Consider the following 17,292-nt stretch of genomic DNA (forward strand, 5'->3'; position numbering starts at 1 on the left):
TTGGGCATCATGAGAGCTCTGCACCAACATTTCAAAATTATGCCTTTATTTACCTAACAATCCAAAAGAAATTTTTAAAAGCATATTTTGGATAATTTGAACAGCCACCTCATAGTCAAATATTTCCACGTTACTATAGGAATAACGGCCTGAGTTTGCAAACACGTTGAACTGTGTTGGTGCCGAGTTCTCTAACTTGGCAATGCTTCCTCACTGTGTGAGGTTTCTCAAAATGGGGTGCACAGGTTTAGGGGTTCTGACAAACATATTCCAAGTTTGGAAAACATTGTTTTCATCTATTTTTCCCCCAGTCATTTCTCTAAGTTAGTGGTTCTCAAGATTGGGAGTGGGGGGCATGGAGAGGGAGGGAGAGTTTGGATGTGTCTCCCTTCAGGAACATTTGGCAAGATCGTTTGACATATTTGGTTGTCACAATGTTGGAAGGAATCTTACCAACATCTAGTAGGTAGAGGCCAGGGATGCTGCTAAACATCCTACATTGCACAGGACAGCCCCACGATAATACATTAGTATTGTGAAGGTTGAGAAATCCTACTCTACATGTAGATTTTAATAATTTTTGTTGTTGTTCTGGTTTTACAAAGTTGAGCTTAGCCCTTTGTCACCTGCACTTTCTGCTTAGCATTGCTCTTCCCCACATCATGATGTCTTCCAACATATTTTTGGCAAGTGTGTCCTTCTGTTAAATGGATGTACAGTAACTTACCCAACCATGCTGGGACCCCATGAGAGGGGGAATCAGATCTGTCTCACTAAAGCCCCACCCCCAGCACCAAACCTAGCCTGGCACACGGTGGATGCTCAGTGTCTTTTTACCCAGAGTTGTTGAAAGAGCCGCTCACCAGAGACTATCCTGATGGTCCAGTGGTTAAGAATCTACTTTACAAGCCAGGGGATACAGGTTCGATCCCTGGTTGGGGAACTAGCATCCCGCATGCTGGAAGCAACTAAGCCTGCAATCTGCGACTACTGAGCCCACGAGCTGCAATGAAAGATCCCGCAAGACAAAACCACAATCCCACGTGCTGCAACTAAGACCCAACACAGCCAAATGAATAAATATTTTTTTAAAAGAGTCCCTCACCAATGCTTAAACACTGCAGATTGCTTCTAGATGAACAGCCACCATAAAGCACTTTGCTGAAGCTTGTCCTTATTTAGTGTCCTACTTCAGCAGAAAGGACTATAAGTGTGAGGGGTGGAGGGAGTGGAAGAATGTGTGGCTAAATGCCTTGGATTGCAGCTGTTTATGTTTTTACTTATGTGTGAAGTTTCGGATTCTGATGAAATTTGTAAAATTAAGTCAAACAAATCTGTAATTAAACATAATTGTTACTCTGGATGTATTCCCAGAATCATTCCATCTCTTTGGCCTAGGAGGAAGTGTGTCATATAAATTAATTTGAATTTACTATTAGATTTTGTCAGAACTGTCACTCTACAGCCAAGGGTAAGGGTAACTTAATAAGTCAGTGAAGACAAATCCTTGGCCACAAAAGTGGGCAGTGATGAGAGGATGAACACAAGTTAAGTGATAATCAGAACAGCCTCCTAGACATGGGCAGTTCATGCATTTTAACACCTGCTCCTCCATGCAAAATGGGATTCTTACCGGGTCTCCCATTTGCCCCTTTACTCCCACGCCAGGATTACCCTGGAAAAGAAAACAAAACAGAAACTCATTGCTTTTGAATATTAAAGAATAACTACAAGCAAGTAAGACTTCTGGTTAGGTAATTTGTTGAAGTGTATTAAATAGGGCTTCCCCGGTGGCTTAGTGGTAAAGAACCTGCCTGCAATGCAGGAGACCTGGGTTCGATCCTTGACTTGGGAAGATCCCCTAGAGAAGGAAATCACAACCCACTCCAACTCCAGTATTCTTGCCTGGGAAATCCCATGGACAGAGGAGCCTGGGGGGCTGCAGTCCATGGTGTCGCAAAAGAGTCAGATGCGACTGACTAAACAACGATTTATTAAATACTTGGGAATTTTAAAAAGAGGGAAGACATGATTCTGACAAACATCAGTGGCCACTTGTCTTGTTTGACATGGACATTACTTGTGTATGTTACTCATGGCTGCCTACCTTTAAGCCTGGACTGCCAGGGGGGCCTGGAGGTCCCTAAATCAACAGCAAAAACACACAAATCACTCATCAGTCACAGAAATCTGAATGTGTCCTTGTTGGATATCCCAAGCTCTTCTTCAGGAAACCCTTAATTTTGAAACATGCACAATGGACTTCCTACCACAGCTGGGCTGCTTGTCCCCCCACCACCAATGCCACCCCCAGGGGGGATCTGTGCTTCAGAATGGACTCACACTCATAATGATGGGTGTGCGCTGATTCATCAGGTCTCACAAAGGACCCACCCCTCTGCCTGACCCAAGACTGCAATTCTGCTTTCTTCTGCTTTATTTAAACGTCAAGTCGGGGCTTCTAGAGGAACAGCATCAGCAATGCGGTACTTACTGCTAACCCGGGCTCTCCCGGGTACCCCGCTGGGCCTGCTGGGCCTCTCACTCCCCTTGATCCCTAAACAGGACAAAAATCAGTGCCTTTGTTACTAAAAACTATAAGCATTGTTCTTGCAAGAGCTGCATGTAATCCCAGGTAGATAAAGACCTAGGAGAAGTCAGTTCCAGACACACCTGCCCTCCTGCGTGGTCCTGGACAGCAGCCCTGACACAGCTGGGAAAAAGGCACAGAGCAGGCAGGGAGCAGTGCTCAGGTGGGGTGCCTAAGACTAAATTAAGACCCAGAGATCAAAGAAAACTTGTTCCACATATAACTTTAATAGACATCAAGATGCTTTTAACTGCCAGGAGAAATATCAATAAACTCAGATATGCAGATGACACCACACTTATGGCAGAAAGTGAAGAAGAACTAAAGAGCCTCTTGATGAAAGTGAAAGAGGAGAGTGAAAAAGTTGACTTAAAACTCAACATTCAGAAAATGAAGATCATGGCATCCAGTCCCATCACTTCATGGCAAATAGATGGGGAAACAGTGAGAGACTTTATTTTGGGGGGCTCCAAAATCACTGCAGATGGTGACTGCAGCCATGAAGTTAAAAGACGCTTACTCCTTGGAAGAAAAATTATGACCAACCTAGACAGCATATTAAAAAGCAGAGACATTACCTTGCCAACAAAGGTCCATCTACTCAAAGCTATGTTTTTTCCAGTAGCCATGTATGGGTGTGAGAGTTGGACTATAAAGAAAGCTAAGCGCCGAAGAATTGATGGTTCTGAACTGTGGTGTTGGAGAAGACTTGAGAGTCCCTTGGACTGCAAGGAGATACAACCAGCGCATCCTAAAGGAAATCGGTCCTGAATATTCATTGGAAAGACTGATGCTGAAGCTGAAACTCCAATCCTTTGGCCACCTGATGCGAAGAACTGACTCATTGGAAAAGACCCTGATGCTGGGAAAGATTGAAGATGGGAGGAGAAGGGGACGACAGAAGATGAAATGGTTGGATGGCATCACCAACTCAATGGACATGAGCTTGAGTAAACTCCAAGAGTTGGTGATGGACAGGGAAGCCTAGCGTGCTGCAGTCCATGGGGTCACAAAGAGTCGGACACGACTGAGCGACTGAACTGAACATTAAATTAAAATATTAATGTAGTTATACTCTATTCTTTCATGCCTAAAGGATAAACGTGAATAGGAATGTCCCCAATTCAAGATTAAGGCAATTCAGCCTTAAACAATTTTCTGGAACATGTTAAGTTGTGGCATGATACACAAATTCATAAGGAAAGTTCTAGAAGTATGAACAGAGGCACTCTGTTCTCCAGCTCACCGTGCCCACATCTGATGATTTGTGAGCATGCAGTGGCATTCCTCTCTCCTAGAGGATGAACTGCTACTTATTTTAACATAGACACTGAGATATCTTATTGAAAACATAGCAATGAGCTTCCAGAGTAGGAAGAGAACCAACCTGGGAAATAATCCCATCAACAGCCAGAAGTCACCAAATGAAATTACAGTGAACCATTAGGAGGCAAAATTGCTTTCAGTTTTAATCTTGTGAACACTGATGAATTGGAACAAGTCTAATCACTGAATTACAAATTCCAGGAACAAGAGGATGGTACAAAATATTAAACACAATATACAATTACTGATTCAGCAGGCAAAAATCACTTTCACTGGACATATATGATTTAGGTAGTTTCAAAGAGGTACATTTTCCTAAATATTAAGTGACTGTGGCTACTTGAGCAATACCAAATGATCACTGCAAGACAGAAGAGGCAGAGAAGCAGGAGCCAGCTGAGATTCAAGGATGGCCCCGTGAGCCTGTGATCAGTGCAGTCAACAAAGGGCCTTGTGTTTGATTTAAAGCTCTGCAGTCATCATCTTGAAATTTGTAATAATTTTTGAACAAGAGACCTACATTTTCATTTTGCACCGAGCGGGCCCTGCAAATTTAGGTAACGTGTCTTGCTAGTGGGGTTAGGTTAGTGGGGACCTACTAACCTACTAGTGGGGACCATAGGTTATTTGAGGAGCAAACGGAAGCTCAGGGCCTGCCCCAAGGACTTACTGGTGAGCCGGGAGGTCCTGGGTCCCCTCTGTCGCCCTGCAACAGTAGCGGTACATTGCATTAGAAGAGCAACACTGTTCCCCTCAAACACACAGGACGTAAAAGAAGAAACACACACACGCAGGAATTATCTGGACAGTCTGTGCAGTTTCTTCAGTTTGTCAGCACAGAACAGACAGCTGTGGATAGAGCTCTGTGGAGGCGCTTTCCTGGTTTTATTCTTAAGCCCCCAACTGCACTTCTACTCATTCGAAACCAACCAACACCAGGGAAAGGTGTGAGGACGTGAAGGGGTGAGGACGTGGAACCATTTGCAGGGCGGGAATAGAGACGGCAGCGTACAGAACGGACACGTACAGAATGGAGGGGAGGGTGGCACTAACTGGGAGATCAGGACTGAGATATATTCACTACCAGGCGTAAAAGAGATAGCTAGGGGGAAGCTGCCTTAAGCACAGAGGCTCGGCTTGGTGCTCTGTGATGACCTGGAGGGCGGGATGGGAAGGTGGGGTGTGAGGGGAGGCTCCCGAGGGAGGGAATATGTGTACATAAGGCTGATTCCCTTTGTTGTACAGTGGAGGCTAACACAACATTGTAAAGCAACTACACTCCAATAAAAATAAATTACGAATTTTTTTAAAGGGGATTTCATCTTTCATTTCTAAATCTTCACTTGAATGGTTCCATTTCATCAGCGTTTAACCATCTCTCTTCTGATTGGCAGAGCTTGGCTGCCTTAACGGACGCTTTGTTATCACCCCAGAGCAGGTGTAAAGGGAATTTGTGTTGCAATTCTCTCACACCTGCCTTTGTGCTCATCTACCGTTTCGTGACTGTCCTGAGACTTTACCTACTTTAAAAAAATCAAGGAGTGTATATTCTCTTGAATATGGGCTTTTCTCCCCCCAAAATGTAAAATACATTGTAAAACATACATACAGTAAAATTTAATATTTCAATCATTTTAAGTGCATAGTTCTGTGGCATTAAATACATTCATCATGTTATATAACCATCACCAGCTTCCATTGTCAAAACTTTTCATTTCCTCAGTGGAAACTCTGTACCAACTAAATATGAGCTGCCTAGTCCTTCTCCCTCCAGTCCCTGACAAGCACCATTCTGCTCCCCAACTTTATGAATCCAACTACTGTAAGAACCTCCTCTGAGTGGAAATCACCCCTTTTGTGTCCTTTTTTGACCGGTTTATTCCATTCAGCATAATGATCACAGGGTTCATCCATGTTGTAGCATTCCAAAGGAAATCTCAGGCCATGTGTTTTCTGCATGGGTTTACCTGTATGGAAAAAAATTCATTTGAAATCCACCCTGATCCACTTACCTGCATACCTTTAGTGGCACCTAAAATGAACACTGAATTTCCTTTTTCTCCTTTTTCTCCAGGAAGGCCCTGAAAACAAAATATTCACTTGAGAGAGGAAAAGAGCATATTACTATTTCTGTATTTTCTTTAGCAACTGAAATATTACCAATAAAATTACTGTTATAATCATATTTCACTAGTGGAGATTATTTTATTCTCATTATTATTATCATCCTCAGTTACTCATATATACTTATTTAATATTTGCTTAAGATTAAGGAATCTCCTAAGATGGAATATCTACTAATATATTCATAAACATATTACAAATATTTATTATACATTATAAATATATATTTATATAGGTTATACATAATGCTAATATATTTATAGCTATTTGCTTATTATTCAGCAGAAAAATTGCATTTTTCCTTACAACATAATGTATATAGTACTTGGATTATTCTTATAAGTAAATAACATTGAAGTTGTCAGTTAATAATTTATGTCCCAGAAATAGCAAAAAATTTATTTTATCCATTTAACTATTTGTATTCAAAACAGAGCTTAGGTACCCTTTAGATTAGCTTTTTTTAAAAATAACCTGTTTCTTTTAGAAGGTTTTTGCATGTAGCTGCAAGTTTGTTTACTTAGAGTAATTTTTAAAAGTGATCAAAACACTTTAATGTACTTTCACCCCAAAGTTTCCCTATTTAATATCTTAATGTCCTACTTAATATCTTAATACATCTTAAGTTGGTTGCTCAGTCACTCAGTCGTGTCTGACTCTTTGTGACCCCTTGGGCTATAGCCAGAGAAGGCAATGGCACCCCATTCCAGTACTCTTGCCTGGCAAATCCCATGGACAGAGGAGCCTGGTAGGCTGCAGTTCATGGGGTCCCTAAGAATCAGACACAACTGAGTGACTTCACTTTCACTTTCCACTTTCATGCATTGGAGAAGGAAATGGCAACCCACTCCAGTGTTCTTGCCTGGAGAATCCCATGGACAGAGAAGCCTGGTAGGCTGCAGTCCGTGGGGTCGCACAGAGTCGGACACGACTGAAGTGACTTGGCGGCGGCAGCGGCGGGGCTATAGCCTGCCAGGCTCCTCTGTCTATAGAATTTTCCAGGCAAGAATATTGGAGTGAGGTGCCGTTATATCAAATTTCTATGAAGCACATACAGGTTTGAAAGTTAATCCCTGTTAGGAGAGTGTTTGACTTTGCTTCCAAAAGCAGATAACTAGAGTTTTATGGTAAATTACACCATCAGTTTCCTTGAGAAATCAGATTTGCTTATACAGACAAGTGTTGCTTCTTACAGTTCCAATATGTGTGTTTCAGTTCCACAAGTAAGTTATATCACACCAGTCCTCCAGCCAGTGGCTTCAAATTTCAGTTACTATTGTGTATTAACTGAGTCAACGCATAAAACACAAACATCACTGCTAGCTCAATGGTCCACAGATCGCTATATAAGTAACCGGTGAATCAAGATCACCAGCTGATCGTATCACTCCTCTCAAAGTCTACCAGTGCCCAGTCACTAACATCTGTCAGCTCACACAGAGACAGCGAAGTGTGTAGCTGTGTTGCCCCTTGCTTCCCTCCCAGTGACACACCCAAGTGACATTTCATGAAAATAAGTCATTGACAGAGAGGACTGGCCAACAAAGATGAAAAGGGAGTGAAAAATGCTAATACTGGAGGCGAAATTCAAATAGAATGTAAGTGGAGTTATGGGAAAAAGAGCCATTGTGAGGGTTCTCACTACTGTCCTTCAAGCCAGAGGAATTCAGCGAAGATAAACACATCCACGTAAAAGAAGGAAGCGGTTGTGATCAAAAGAATGAAGACGTACCGGAGGAAGTGACACAGACAGAAGAACCTCATGTTACAGAAACTCTTAGAGATATTTCACCACACTGGAAGCTGGTCCAAACTTAGAAAAGAGGGTGATATTCACCAAAGCACAGAAAACCCCTCCACTTCATGTCCTAAGTTACAGGACCAGGAGAAGGCAAGCCCAATTCAAACTGTCTTTGACAAGTTTTTACACAGAAAGAAAACCCTTTAATTCTCAATGTTTCTAATGTTTTAGATTATAATGTGATAAATAAATATTAGTTTTTAAAATTACCACTATATATTTATGATGTCTTAATGAGATATCTTAAAGGTCATGGAATAACAGTAATTTTCCCATTGGATGTTAACGTTGCTTTGTGTGCCTTTGGATTGCATGCCATTATTAAGTCTCAACTCCTGTGCGAAGTGAGAACTGCCCATGTATAAAATGGGTCAAGGGAAAAAAAATCACTTTACAAAGAGATCATTATGACAAACTTCAGTACTGTGATCAGAAGAACCTGCTGTGTTAAAGCTAAAATTGAGAATCCTGCTCTCTCGGATGTTCATGGACGCTCAGTAGAATGTGCTGTGATCCAATTTGAAGATCTTAAGAAATGTGCATTCATCAGACTGCACTTACATGTTCAAGGGGCTGAGTTTGAAAACAAATGGTGGTTGAGAAGCTTAACCATGGAAGTTGGTTGTGTTACTTGATACCACAAGAAAAAAGTGACTATGGAAATCCTTTTTTGAGTTCTATGTTCAGACCATTTCCACTAGGATCTGGAGCAAAAGGAAAATGCATAGAATAAAGTAAGATGAATGTGGTGGTGATGAAAAAACCTTTTAGAAGGAATCATGGGTGGTGATATTTAATTAGGGAAGCAGAAAGGCTGAAAAACAGGCACAGAAAACCAGTTCTGAAAGGCCAAATCATCTCCAGTCTTTATTTAAGTGAGAAAAGAGAGAAATGGGATGTAAGTGGTAGAAGAAAGAGTCATTCTTACTAAAGTTATATTTAAATAAAAGTGCAAACTTTTGAAGGAAATAAAAACCACTAAGAGCAGTAAAGGCCTCTTAAGTGCTGAATACTGTCAACTATTTCTGAACCTCCACTCCAAACTCCTGTCATTTATTTATTTCTTTTGCATTATAGGGGCTAGAAAGCTAAACACTACATTTCCCAGACTGCTTTGCAGCTGGCTATGAAGTAGGGTCCACCTGGGAGATGTACTTCTGAGATTTGGGAGGCAGAAATGAGCAAAACATCTTCTTCTGGTACTGTTGATGCTGCCAAGTAGGAAGGTAGAAACCTAAGTGTTTGCTGGTGTCTTGAAGTGGGGATAAGAGGTAGTGGTTGAGGTGCAGGAGCGGCTTCTAACTTCTGGATCTCAGCTATATGTGAGCCCCTGAAATCTTGCAGTGGCCCCAGAGTTTTAATCCTCCAACTGTTATATTAAGTGCCAAATTCCCTGTATTAAATTCCTTTCTGTTTGAAATACCTAGAAGGGTTTAAGTGGCTGCAGTGAACCCTGAAGGATAAACAACCTCAGTTTTGCTAACTGGCCTCCCTTCCCCTACTATCCATTCTCTATCCAGCAACCAGAAGCATCTTGGTAGAACATCAGTCAGATCATATCACTTCCTTCCTTCCTTAAAACCATCCAGTGTCTTCCCATGTCATGGAAAAGAAAACCCAGCCTCCTCCCACAGTCTACAAGGCCCCATGTCAGCTACTGAGAGAGCTGTCATGTCAACTCTCTGTTCTCATCCTCCAGTCACACCCATCTGTTCACCAGGCTCCCAGGATACTTGTAATAACTCTGTTTCTTGAACACATCAAGTCTGTTCCCATTGGAGGCTCTTTTCACTTGATTCCCACTAAAATGAACTGTGGCTCTCTTACTGGGGGGCCTCGTGGGCCAAGAGCTCCTCTTTCTCCTGGAATCCCTGGATCACCTCTTGAGCCATTGTAGCCATCTATGCCAGGTCTGCCTCTGGATCCAGGAGGCCCTGGGTGCCCCTACAGAAAACAAAATTATAGGTGAGTATTTTTGCAAGAATATAAAGATTGAAGGCAGGAGGAGAAGGGGACGACAGAGGATGAGATGGCTGGATGGCATCACCAACTCGATGGACGTGAGTTTGAGTGAACTCTGGGATTTGGTGATGGACAGGGAGGCCTGGCGTGCTGTGATTCATGGGGTCGCAAAGAGTTGGACATGACTGAGCGACTGAACTGAACTGAACTGATTGTAACAAAACGGTTATGCAATATGGATACCCAGATTATGGCCTTTATGACTCACATGTTGTTCAGTTTTGTGAATCTTCCTTTTCCACCCACAAATACTATGTAGTACAGTGCATATGTGCATGCTAAGTCACATCAGTCGTGTCCGACTCTTGGGACTCCTTGCGACCCCATGGACTGAACCCTGCCAGGTTCCTCTGTCCATTGGATTCTCCAGGCAAGAACACTGGAGTGGATTGCCATGCCTTCCTCCAGGAGATCTTCCTGACCCAGGGATCAAACCCATGTCTCTTATGTGTCCTGCACTGGCAGATGGGTTCTTTACCACTAGCACCACCTGGGAAGACATAAATTTATTTTCATACACTCCAATTTAAAATCATTTAGTTTGGAGTATTTTCAGAGATTTGGGAGGAAATCTTCCTTGAAATCCTTAGAAACACTCTAATGAATTATAACCATCCCCAAATACCTTTTTCTTCTTTCCTTTGATTTTCACATTAGAAATGAGAGCTTTAAGCCCACTCCCACCATTAGGACTCACAGCTAATACAAAATTTCATAATGAGAATAAATTTATTTCCAGAAAATTATACTTGAGCTGACAAGTATATCTAGCTCATGTTCTAAAATGTTTTTCTCCAATCTGCTTGAAAACCTTGTTCTTCAAGTTTTGGTCTCAGAGCTATTACACAAAATTGAAATGCACATACCCTGCCATTTATGAAAATAAGAAAATAAAGTTCGCCATTTGCTGTTGCTTTTGTTCAGTTACTATATATCATATAAATACATTAGATCATGTGACTTTAAGGCTTTGATGAGTCTCTTCCCCCCAAAAATGGAGAAAACGTAAGGATACTTACAGGTATCCCATCCAGACCTGGAAATCCAGGAACTCCGGTTGGACCCTAAAATCCCAGAAAATAAAACAAAGATATAAAAGTTACTAAATTATTAGATTAACCAGTTGATTTACTTAAAAGCATTAGTAATTAATGGCTTGCTTTAAAAAAAAAAACAACCCTTAATGGGCACTGTCATCTACTTTTACATGAAGGAGCTCAAATGCCAACATTTAGAAAGCAGCGTTGTGTTTCCTTCTTTTTGTACTTGGGAAGCCAACATGGCAGTATCAGTTCAAAGCATACAATACTGGATACTTAGAAATCCAACTTCCCGGAATCTCTTTATCCCAGAGAAAGGAAACCTTAAATGTAAACATGGGTAATTGACAGGACTGTTTTTGCACACTTGCACTACAGTAAGATCTCAAATTCTCAGCAGAGAAGAAAGAATAGTTTTATCTCCACATTATAGCATATTACACAAAGTTTCTAAAGGAATAAGTTCAATCTACATCAATTGATATGGAGTGATTTCCAAGCCATGTGATTGAGTGGAAAAAGAAAAGACTCAGCACGATACACATAATATCATTTAGGTTTTTAAAAAGTCATAAAGAAAACCACTCCTCACTGGATACATTCATGCTTTTTCATTCATTTTATTTATTTATTTTATTTGGGGTTGTGCTGGGTCTTTGCACTGCACAGCCTCTTCTCCAGCTGTGGCGAGTGGGGATGACTTTCTAGTTGTCATGCTCGGGCTTCTCATTGCGGTGGTTTCTCTTGTTGTGGAGCATGGACTCCCCGGAATGTGGTCTTCAGCAGATGCGTCTCCTGGACTCTAGGGCACAGGCTCAGTAGTTGTGGTGCACGGGCTTAGTTGCTCTGTGGCATGTGGGATCTTCCCAGATCAGGGATCAAACCCGTGTCTCCTGCATTGGCAGGTGGATTCTTCACCACTGAGCCACCAGGGAAGCCTGACATGCACTTCTTTTTAAGTATCTAGAAAACAGCCAGAGAGGCATGCTCCTCTGGAAAGGGGGCTAGAAATAAGGGCTGATTATACAAAAGGAGTTCAGGCTTAATTTTTATAAGGTGCAAATAGGTACTACTTGTGATTATACCAAAAAAAAAAAAAAATCTGGTATCGCAACGCTGGTGAGTGGTTAAATGAGTCTTTCACTTAAGAAGAGGCTTACCTTGTCACCTTTGTCACCTGCTGCTCCAGGACGGCCACTGTCACCTTTCATCCCTTTCTCTCCTGGGATCCCAATGGGTCCCGGTGGTCCCAGGGGTCCAATAGGACCCTGTGGCCCTGGTGGTCCCGGTTGACCCTAAGAAGAAAGATTAAAAAGGTAAGTGGTGGGTGAGCCTTAAGTAGAGTTTCCTAACACAAATATATGGTGACTTGGGTTTACAGAAGACTGGAAAATTAAAGATGGAGCAAATTTTAATAACAGAAGGACAAATGATGAATTAATTGCCAAAAAAAGAAAGAAAATGTTGCCTTTTTCAATCTGAATCAAAGCTTTACAGTAAATTTGAATCACTGCGTGTGCACATACACACATCTATATACTGATTATAGTCCTCTTATTCTTTTCATTGTCATTGAAAATTAAAAATTTATTTGGCTACATCGTGTTTTAGTTGCCGCGCATGGACTCTCCAGTCGTGGCACACAAGCTCAGTAGTTGTGGTGTGTGGGATCCTAGTTCCCCGACCAGGGATCGAACCCACGTCCCTGGCATCACAAGGAGACCACCAGGGAAGTCCCCTGAAGTAAGTAATTTTTAAATGAAGTCTCATTAACATTATGTTAGTGACACAAGAGTGAGGAAAAACTGCCAGATTTTTCATTTCCTTCAAATGGCTAATGATTTGTCTGCCTTTTTAGAGAGAAACATTTCTTTTTTAGCTGATTTTATCTGCTCTCTTATCCCTAATTTGGAAGCTGGCTCTCCTCATCACATTATTTTTATGCAATCTAACTTCCTTTCCATGAATGAAAATATCACCTTTTATTTTAGGCAAAGAAATTTCAGGAACTCAGCTCTACCCCTGAACACACAGTGGGAATATCTCTGGGACAAAGATGAGGAAAGCTCTGCTCTCTTTAAGCCTGTTCCCCTTTGCATTTAGATGCACTGATGCCATGGATGCATGTTCAGCTACCACAGCGAATCTCACAACTCTTTCTATTCTGAAGTAGGCAGGCTGATGTATCTCAGCGTTAGTTTCTCTGATCAGTTTCCAGATGATCATATCTAGCTTCCTCCTTGACATCTCCTTGAATTCAATGGTTGTTGTTGCTGGTCGTTCAGTTGTGTCTTTCCGGCCCCACGGACTGTAACCCTCCAGGCTCCTCTGTCCATGGAATTCTCCAGGCAAGAATCCTGGAGTGGGTAGTCATTCCCTTCTTCAGGGGGATCTTCCTGACCCAGAGATCAAACCCAGGTATCCTGCATTGCAGGCAGATTCTTTACCATCTGAACCACCAGAGAAGCCCCGAATACAACGATACCTCTAGCTTAAAAAAAATGCAAAATAGAACTTCTAATTTTTCTCCCCAGATCTGATCTTCCATTTACCTTCTCCAGCTCCAGAAAATTAGGGATCACCCTTGCTATTCCTCTTTCTCCCACACTACATTTAACCCCTACTCAATTCCTAGCCATTTCACTTCTAAAAGAGATCTGAAGCCTCCCCACCTCACTGTCGGCTGCCTTGCTGCCACACTGGTGCAGCCAGCCTCAGTGAGACCTGCACTCTAGGCTCCCAAATGGTTCTCCAGCTTCCTTTTACCCACTCCTGGCCTTTCTCCAAGTGGCATTAAAGCAGAAATCAGATCATGGCATGGCCCTGCTTTTAAAGTTCTCCTTGCCTTCCCACTGCAAGCAAAATAAACCCCGTGCTCCTCACCTTCCAGGCCTCACAGAGTGTGGCCTCAGATTCCCTTGCGCCCTGTGCTGTGCCCGCCCCACACTCACTGCATCCAGCACACTGCTCTTATCTGTTCCAGGGCCTCGGTGCAAGCACTTCCTCGAAGGCTCTTTCCCTAGATCTGCACATGACATGAGTCTCTCCTGAACCGCCACCAGTGAAGGAGGATTCTCAGTTCATCCACATCCCCATTAGTCTCCAGCAGGGCACTCGGTATACTTCCTTCTTAAGATCTTAGCATTTCACATTTTTTTTAACTTTTGGCCCTTCCTCACAGCCTGTGGGATCTTAGTTCCCCGACCAGGGATCGAACTTGCCCCCCCTGCATTACAGTCTTAACCACTGGACTACCAGGGAAGTCCCTCACAGTTTTACAATTATGTATTTGCTCATCAGTTCATTGTCTGCTCTCCAATGAGATACTAGCACCATGAGGGTGGGGACATCTGCTCACCATATAAGTCTTCTATCTACCACCTGCCATGGCCTTTGGCTCAGGAATGAATGAATGAAGGTTCGTGTGGCAGTAACTATGCTCTCAGGCTTGGTGGTCCAGCCTGACCATCCATCCACTCCAGAAACACCCTACCTCGACCCTGGAAAGTGATTTTTGAACTTTGCAAAAAGGAATGCTATCAAATGCAATGTTTATGACATATTCCTTGATTTTATACTTCAAATTTATTTTTATAAAATAACCCATGTATGGGAATTATGAGGCTCTTTGAATGAACTTTAGAATCTAAAGTCAGGGTTTCTAAATGATACTTCCAGCCTCCGCATTCAATCTCTGCCTATAATTTGATGTGAGCAGAGAGTATCTTAGATTCAAATGTTTTTTAAAATAACTCACTTTGCAGTATTAAGATAACACCTCTAGATGAGGTAAAGAGAAGCTTTTACATGAGAAGTTTATAACAGTGAATTCGCCAGTGCAGGGTGATCTGGCCACATGCCACCGTGTACTGTGCACACACATGTCCAGCTATGTTGTCTAACTCAGATTCAATCCCTGGATTGGGAAGATCCCCTGGAGAAGGGAAGAACACCTGTTCCAGTATTCTTGCCTGGAGAATCCCACACAGAGGAGCCTGGGGGGCTACAGTCTATGGGGTCGCAAAGAGTCAGACATGACTTAGTGACTGAATAACAAAAACCACCAGTGTGCACAGGACCCTGCCCAAGAAGGTAGAGCCAGCCTTTGAGTGTGTGGGGCCCAGGGGAAAAAGATTTTTTGAAGAGTCCCATCTACATAAAAATTTGAATCATCTGAAATCAGTATGTAAGCACCATTCTGGTGACCCAATCTCAGGAATCCTATGAATGAAATCCCACAAGGGGGCGAGTAAGACTGTTCTGTTAGGCGGCCACCCTCTTGACACCAGGGCCAGTCATGGGCCCCAGCCCTGAGCATGAGCCCCAGAGCTCCTCATGTGCTCAAACCCCATAGGATAAACAGAGTGCATCCTGTTGAAACTACTTAAAGCCCAAGCTGGAGCTGCCACTGCCTGGGTACCACCTGAGCAAACTTCCATAACTTTTCTGTCCCTGTGAATGATCCCCAGGACTGAAAATGGGGTCTGTTCACTCAGCCAATCCCCTAACACCAAGCTGACCCTGGACTCAATGCTTTCTTCCTCATTCCTTTTTTCATTATTGACAACCTTTAACATCTGCCTACATTTTGTAAGTGAAAATCATACTTTATTCGTACTTTCCCTTCTCTTCATGCGTTTTCATTATCATTAGAATAGCTGCTATTCCTTGAGCACCCATAAAAATACTATAAGCTTAGAATTTTCAAGGAAGCTTAAATGTGTACATAAGTGTTACAGAAAAGACAACAATAAAATATAAAATCTAATCATATGGGCCCCATCCATTTAGGGGCACTTTGAGGGCGTATCTATTTACTCTAGATATTATACAGTTTCTAAACTACAATCTAAATGTCAGCATAAATAATGACTTCAGCTGACCTTTTCTACATATTAATTAATCTCAGTTGGTTTTGATTAATTACCATAAGGCTCAGGAAATAACTGCTTTTTCATTAAGTTTGGAAATTATCTGTCTTACATATCATTTATACAAAAAGTTCTAAATTATCTATTGTGGACACTGTACTTTACAATAACCTATGATCTAAAAACAACAAAATGCATGTCTGGACAGAAAAGGGGAACAGAAAGGACAGCCAACTCACTGGCTATAATTCTCTTTAATGTATTTCGCTTTAGACACACGATGCGGAGTCCAAGCCACTAATGGAACTTTGGAGAGAAAAAGAAAAGGGGTGGAAATATTGAGCACAGTGGCAAGAATGATAAAACTGCCTTCAATATAGAAATGTGTCCTGATTGAGAATATGCCAGCTAAAACACCCTTAAACAGAAATACATTGAGCAATGGTAATTTGTATTATTAAATTCTCCATCCCTCCCTTTTGCCACCTCCCCAGCCCTGATCGGTCACACTGACACCCCTGAACAAGGGATGTCAAGCTCCGTTCTTTCACAGACTTCTGTGTCCTGTCCCTGAAGTGCCCCTGCCATGCCCCCCAAGTCATCTCTCACTCCACCCCTGGAAAAACCCTGCTGTCCGCTACCCTCACCCCACACCCTTCAGAATGAGATGCTTGTCCAAGATGCCTGCGTAATGACACTTGCCATCCACTCCTGTGATCACCTCTTTGTCTCTGTGTCCCCAGCCCCACACCCACCAGACCAGAGGTCCTGGCAGACAGAGTCTAGGTGCCCGAGGCCATGATGCAAGAAAGGCAGAGAACAACATTTAACAAAATCACGTGGTCAGATCGCCCACCCAACCCAAGGGAAGACTGTCCAGGATCTGCTTTCTCCTGGCTCTGAACTGCTGTCCCCGGAAGTGGCTGAGAGTAGGGATGGGGACCTGAGATGACTCCACCCGGACTGAGCAGAGCAGTGGCCCTGAACGCTGCCCTGTTGGTGTCTGTGGTTGCTGAGATCTGACATAGGGGTCTTCCTTCAACCACACTAAACTGCACATACAACCCCTACTGTGTAAGTGAAAAATCTAACAGAGAGCATTAAAGGCCTCCCTTCTACGGGATAGACTTTGCATTTTGTTCTACATGCAGTGCTTTTTTTTCCTCTTAATCGTTATCTTATTACAGAATACATCTTAAAAAATACTCTAAAACCTTGTATACCAGTATTAAATATGCCAGAAAGCTGTTCACAAAAACTTCCCGAGCACCAGTATTTGAAATAGTCATTGTGAGTTTATCTAATCTGAGTAAATCATTTATCCACAGTGATGGAATGATTCCACTTTCATTAAATCACTTCATATAAAAGAAGGGATCACTAAAAGAAAACATGTTTACAAGAGTTGAGCTTACTAATTTATCAGGCAACACTAAAAGTAACTTCACGATGAATAGACATAAATAAGGGGATGACAGAGGATGAGATGGTTAGACAGCATCACTGACTCAGTGGACG

General features: G+C 42.3%; 1 protein-coding gene across 10 annotated transcripts in view; it reads right to left on the reverse strand.

Annotated features, from left to right (window-relative positions):
* The window catches only part of COL4A4 (collagen type IV alpha 4 chain), a 151,344-nt gene that overhangs the window by 91,610 nt on the left and 42,442 nt on the right, over positions 1–17,292 (reverse strand). For all 10 annotated transcript variants that reach the window (XM_006047128.4, XM_006047131.4, XM_044937900.2 and 7 more), the window contains 8 exons: positions 12,064–12,198; positions 10,883–10,927; positions 9,669–9,785; positions 5,929–5,997; positions 4,587–4,622; positions 2,495–2,557; positions 2,108–2,143; positions 1,634–1,675 (listed from right to left, as the gene is read on the reverse strand). In XM_006047128.4, the coding sequence (XP_006047190.3) occupies positions 1,634–1,675; positions 2,108–2,143; positions 2,495–2,557; positions 4,587–4,622; positions 5,929–5,997; positions 9,669–9,785; positions 10,883–10,927; positions 12,064–12,198 (543 nt within the window). The remainder of the gene's footprint in view (positions 1–1,633; positions 1,676–2,107; positions 2,144–2,494; positions 2,558–4,586; positions 4,623–5,928; positions 5,998–9,668; positions 9,786–10,882; positions 10,928–12,063; positions 12,199–17,292) is intronic.

Source organism: Bubalus bubalis, chromosome 2, assembly GCF_019923935.1.
Source record: "Bubalus bubalis isolate 160015118507 breed Murrah chromosome 2, NDDB_SH_1, whole genome shotgun sequence".
In the NCBI taxonomy this organism is placed as follows: Eukaryota; Metazoa; Chordata; class Mammalia; order Artiodactyla; family Bovidae; genus Bubalus; species Bubalus bubalis.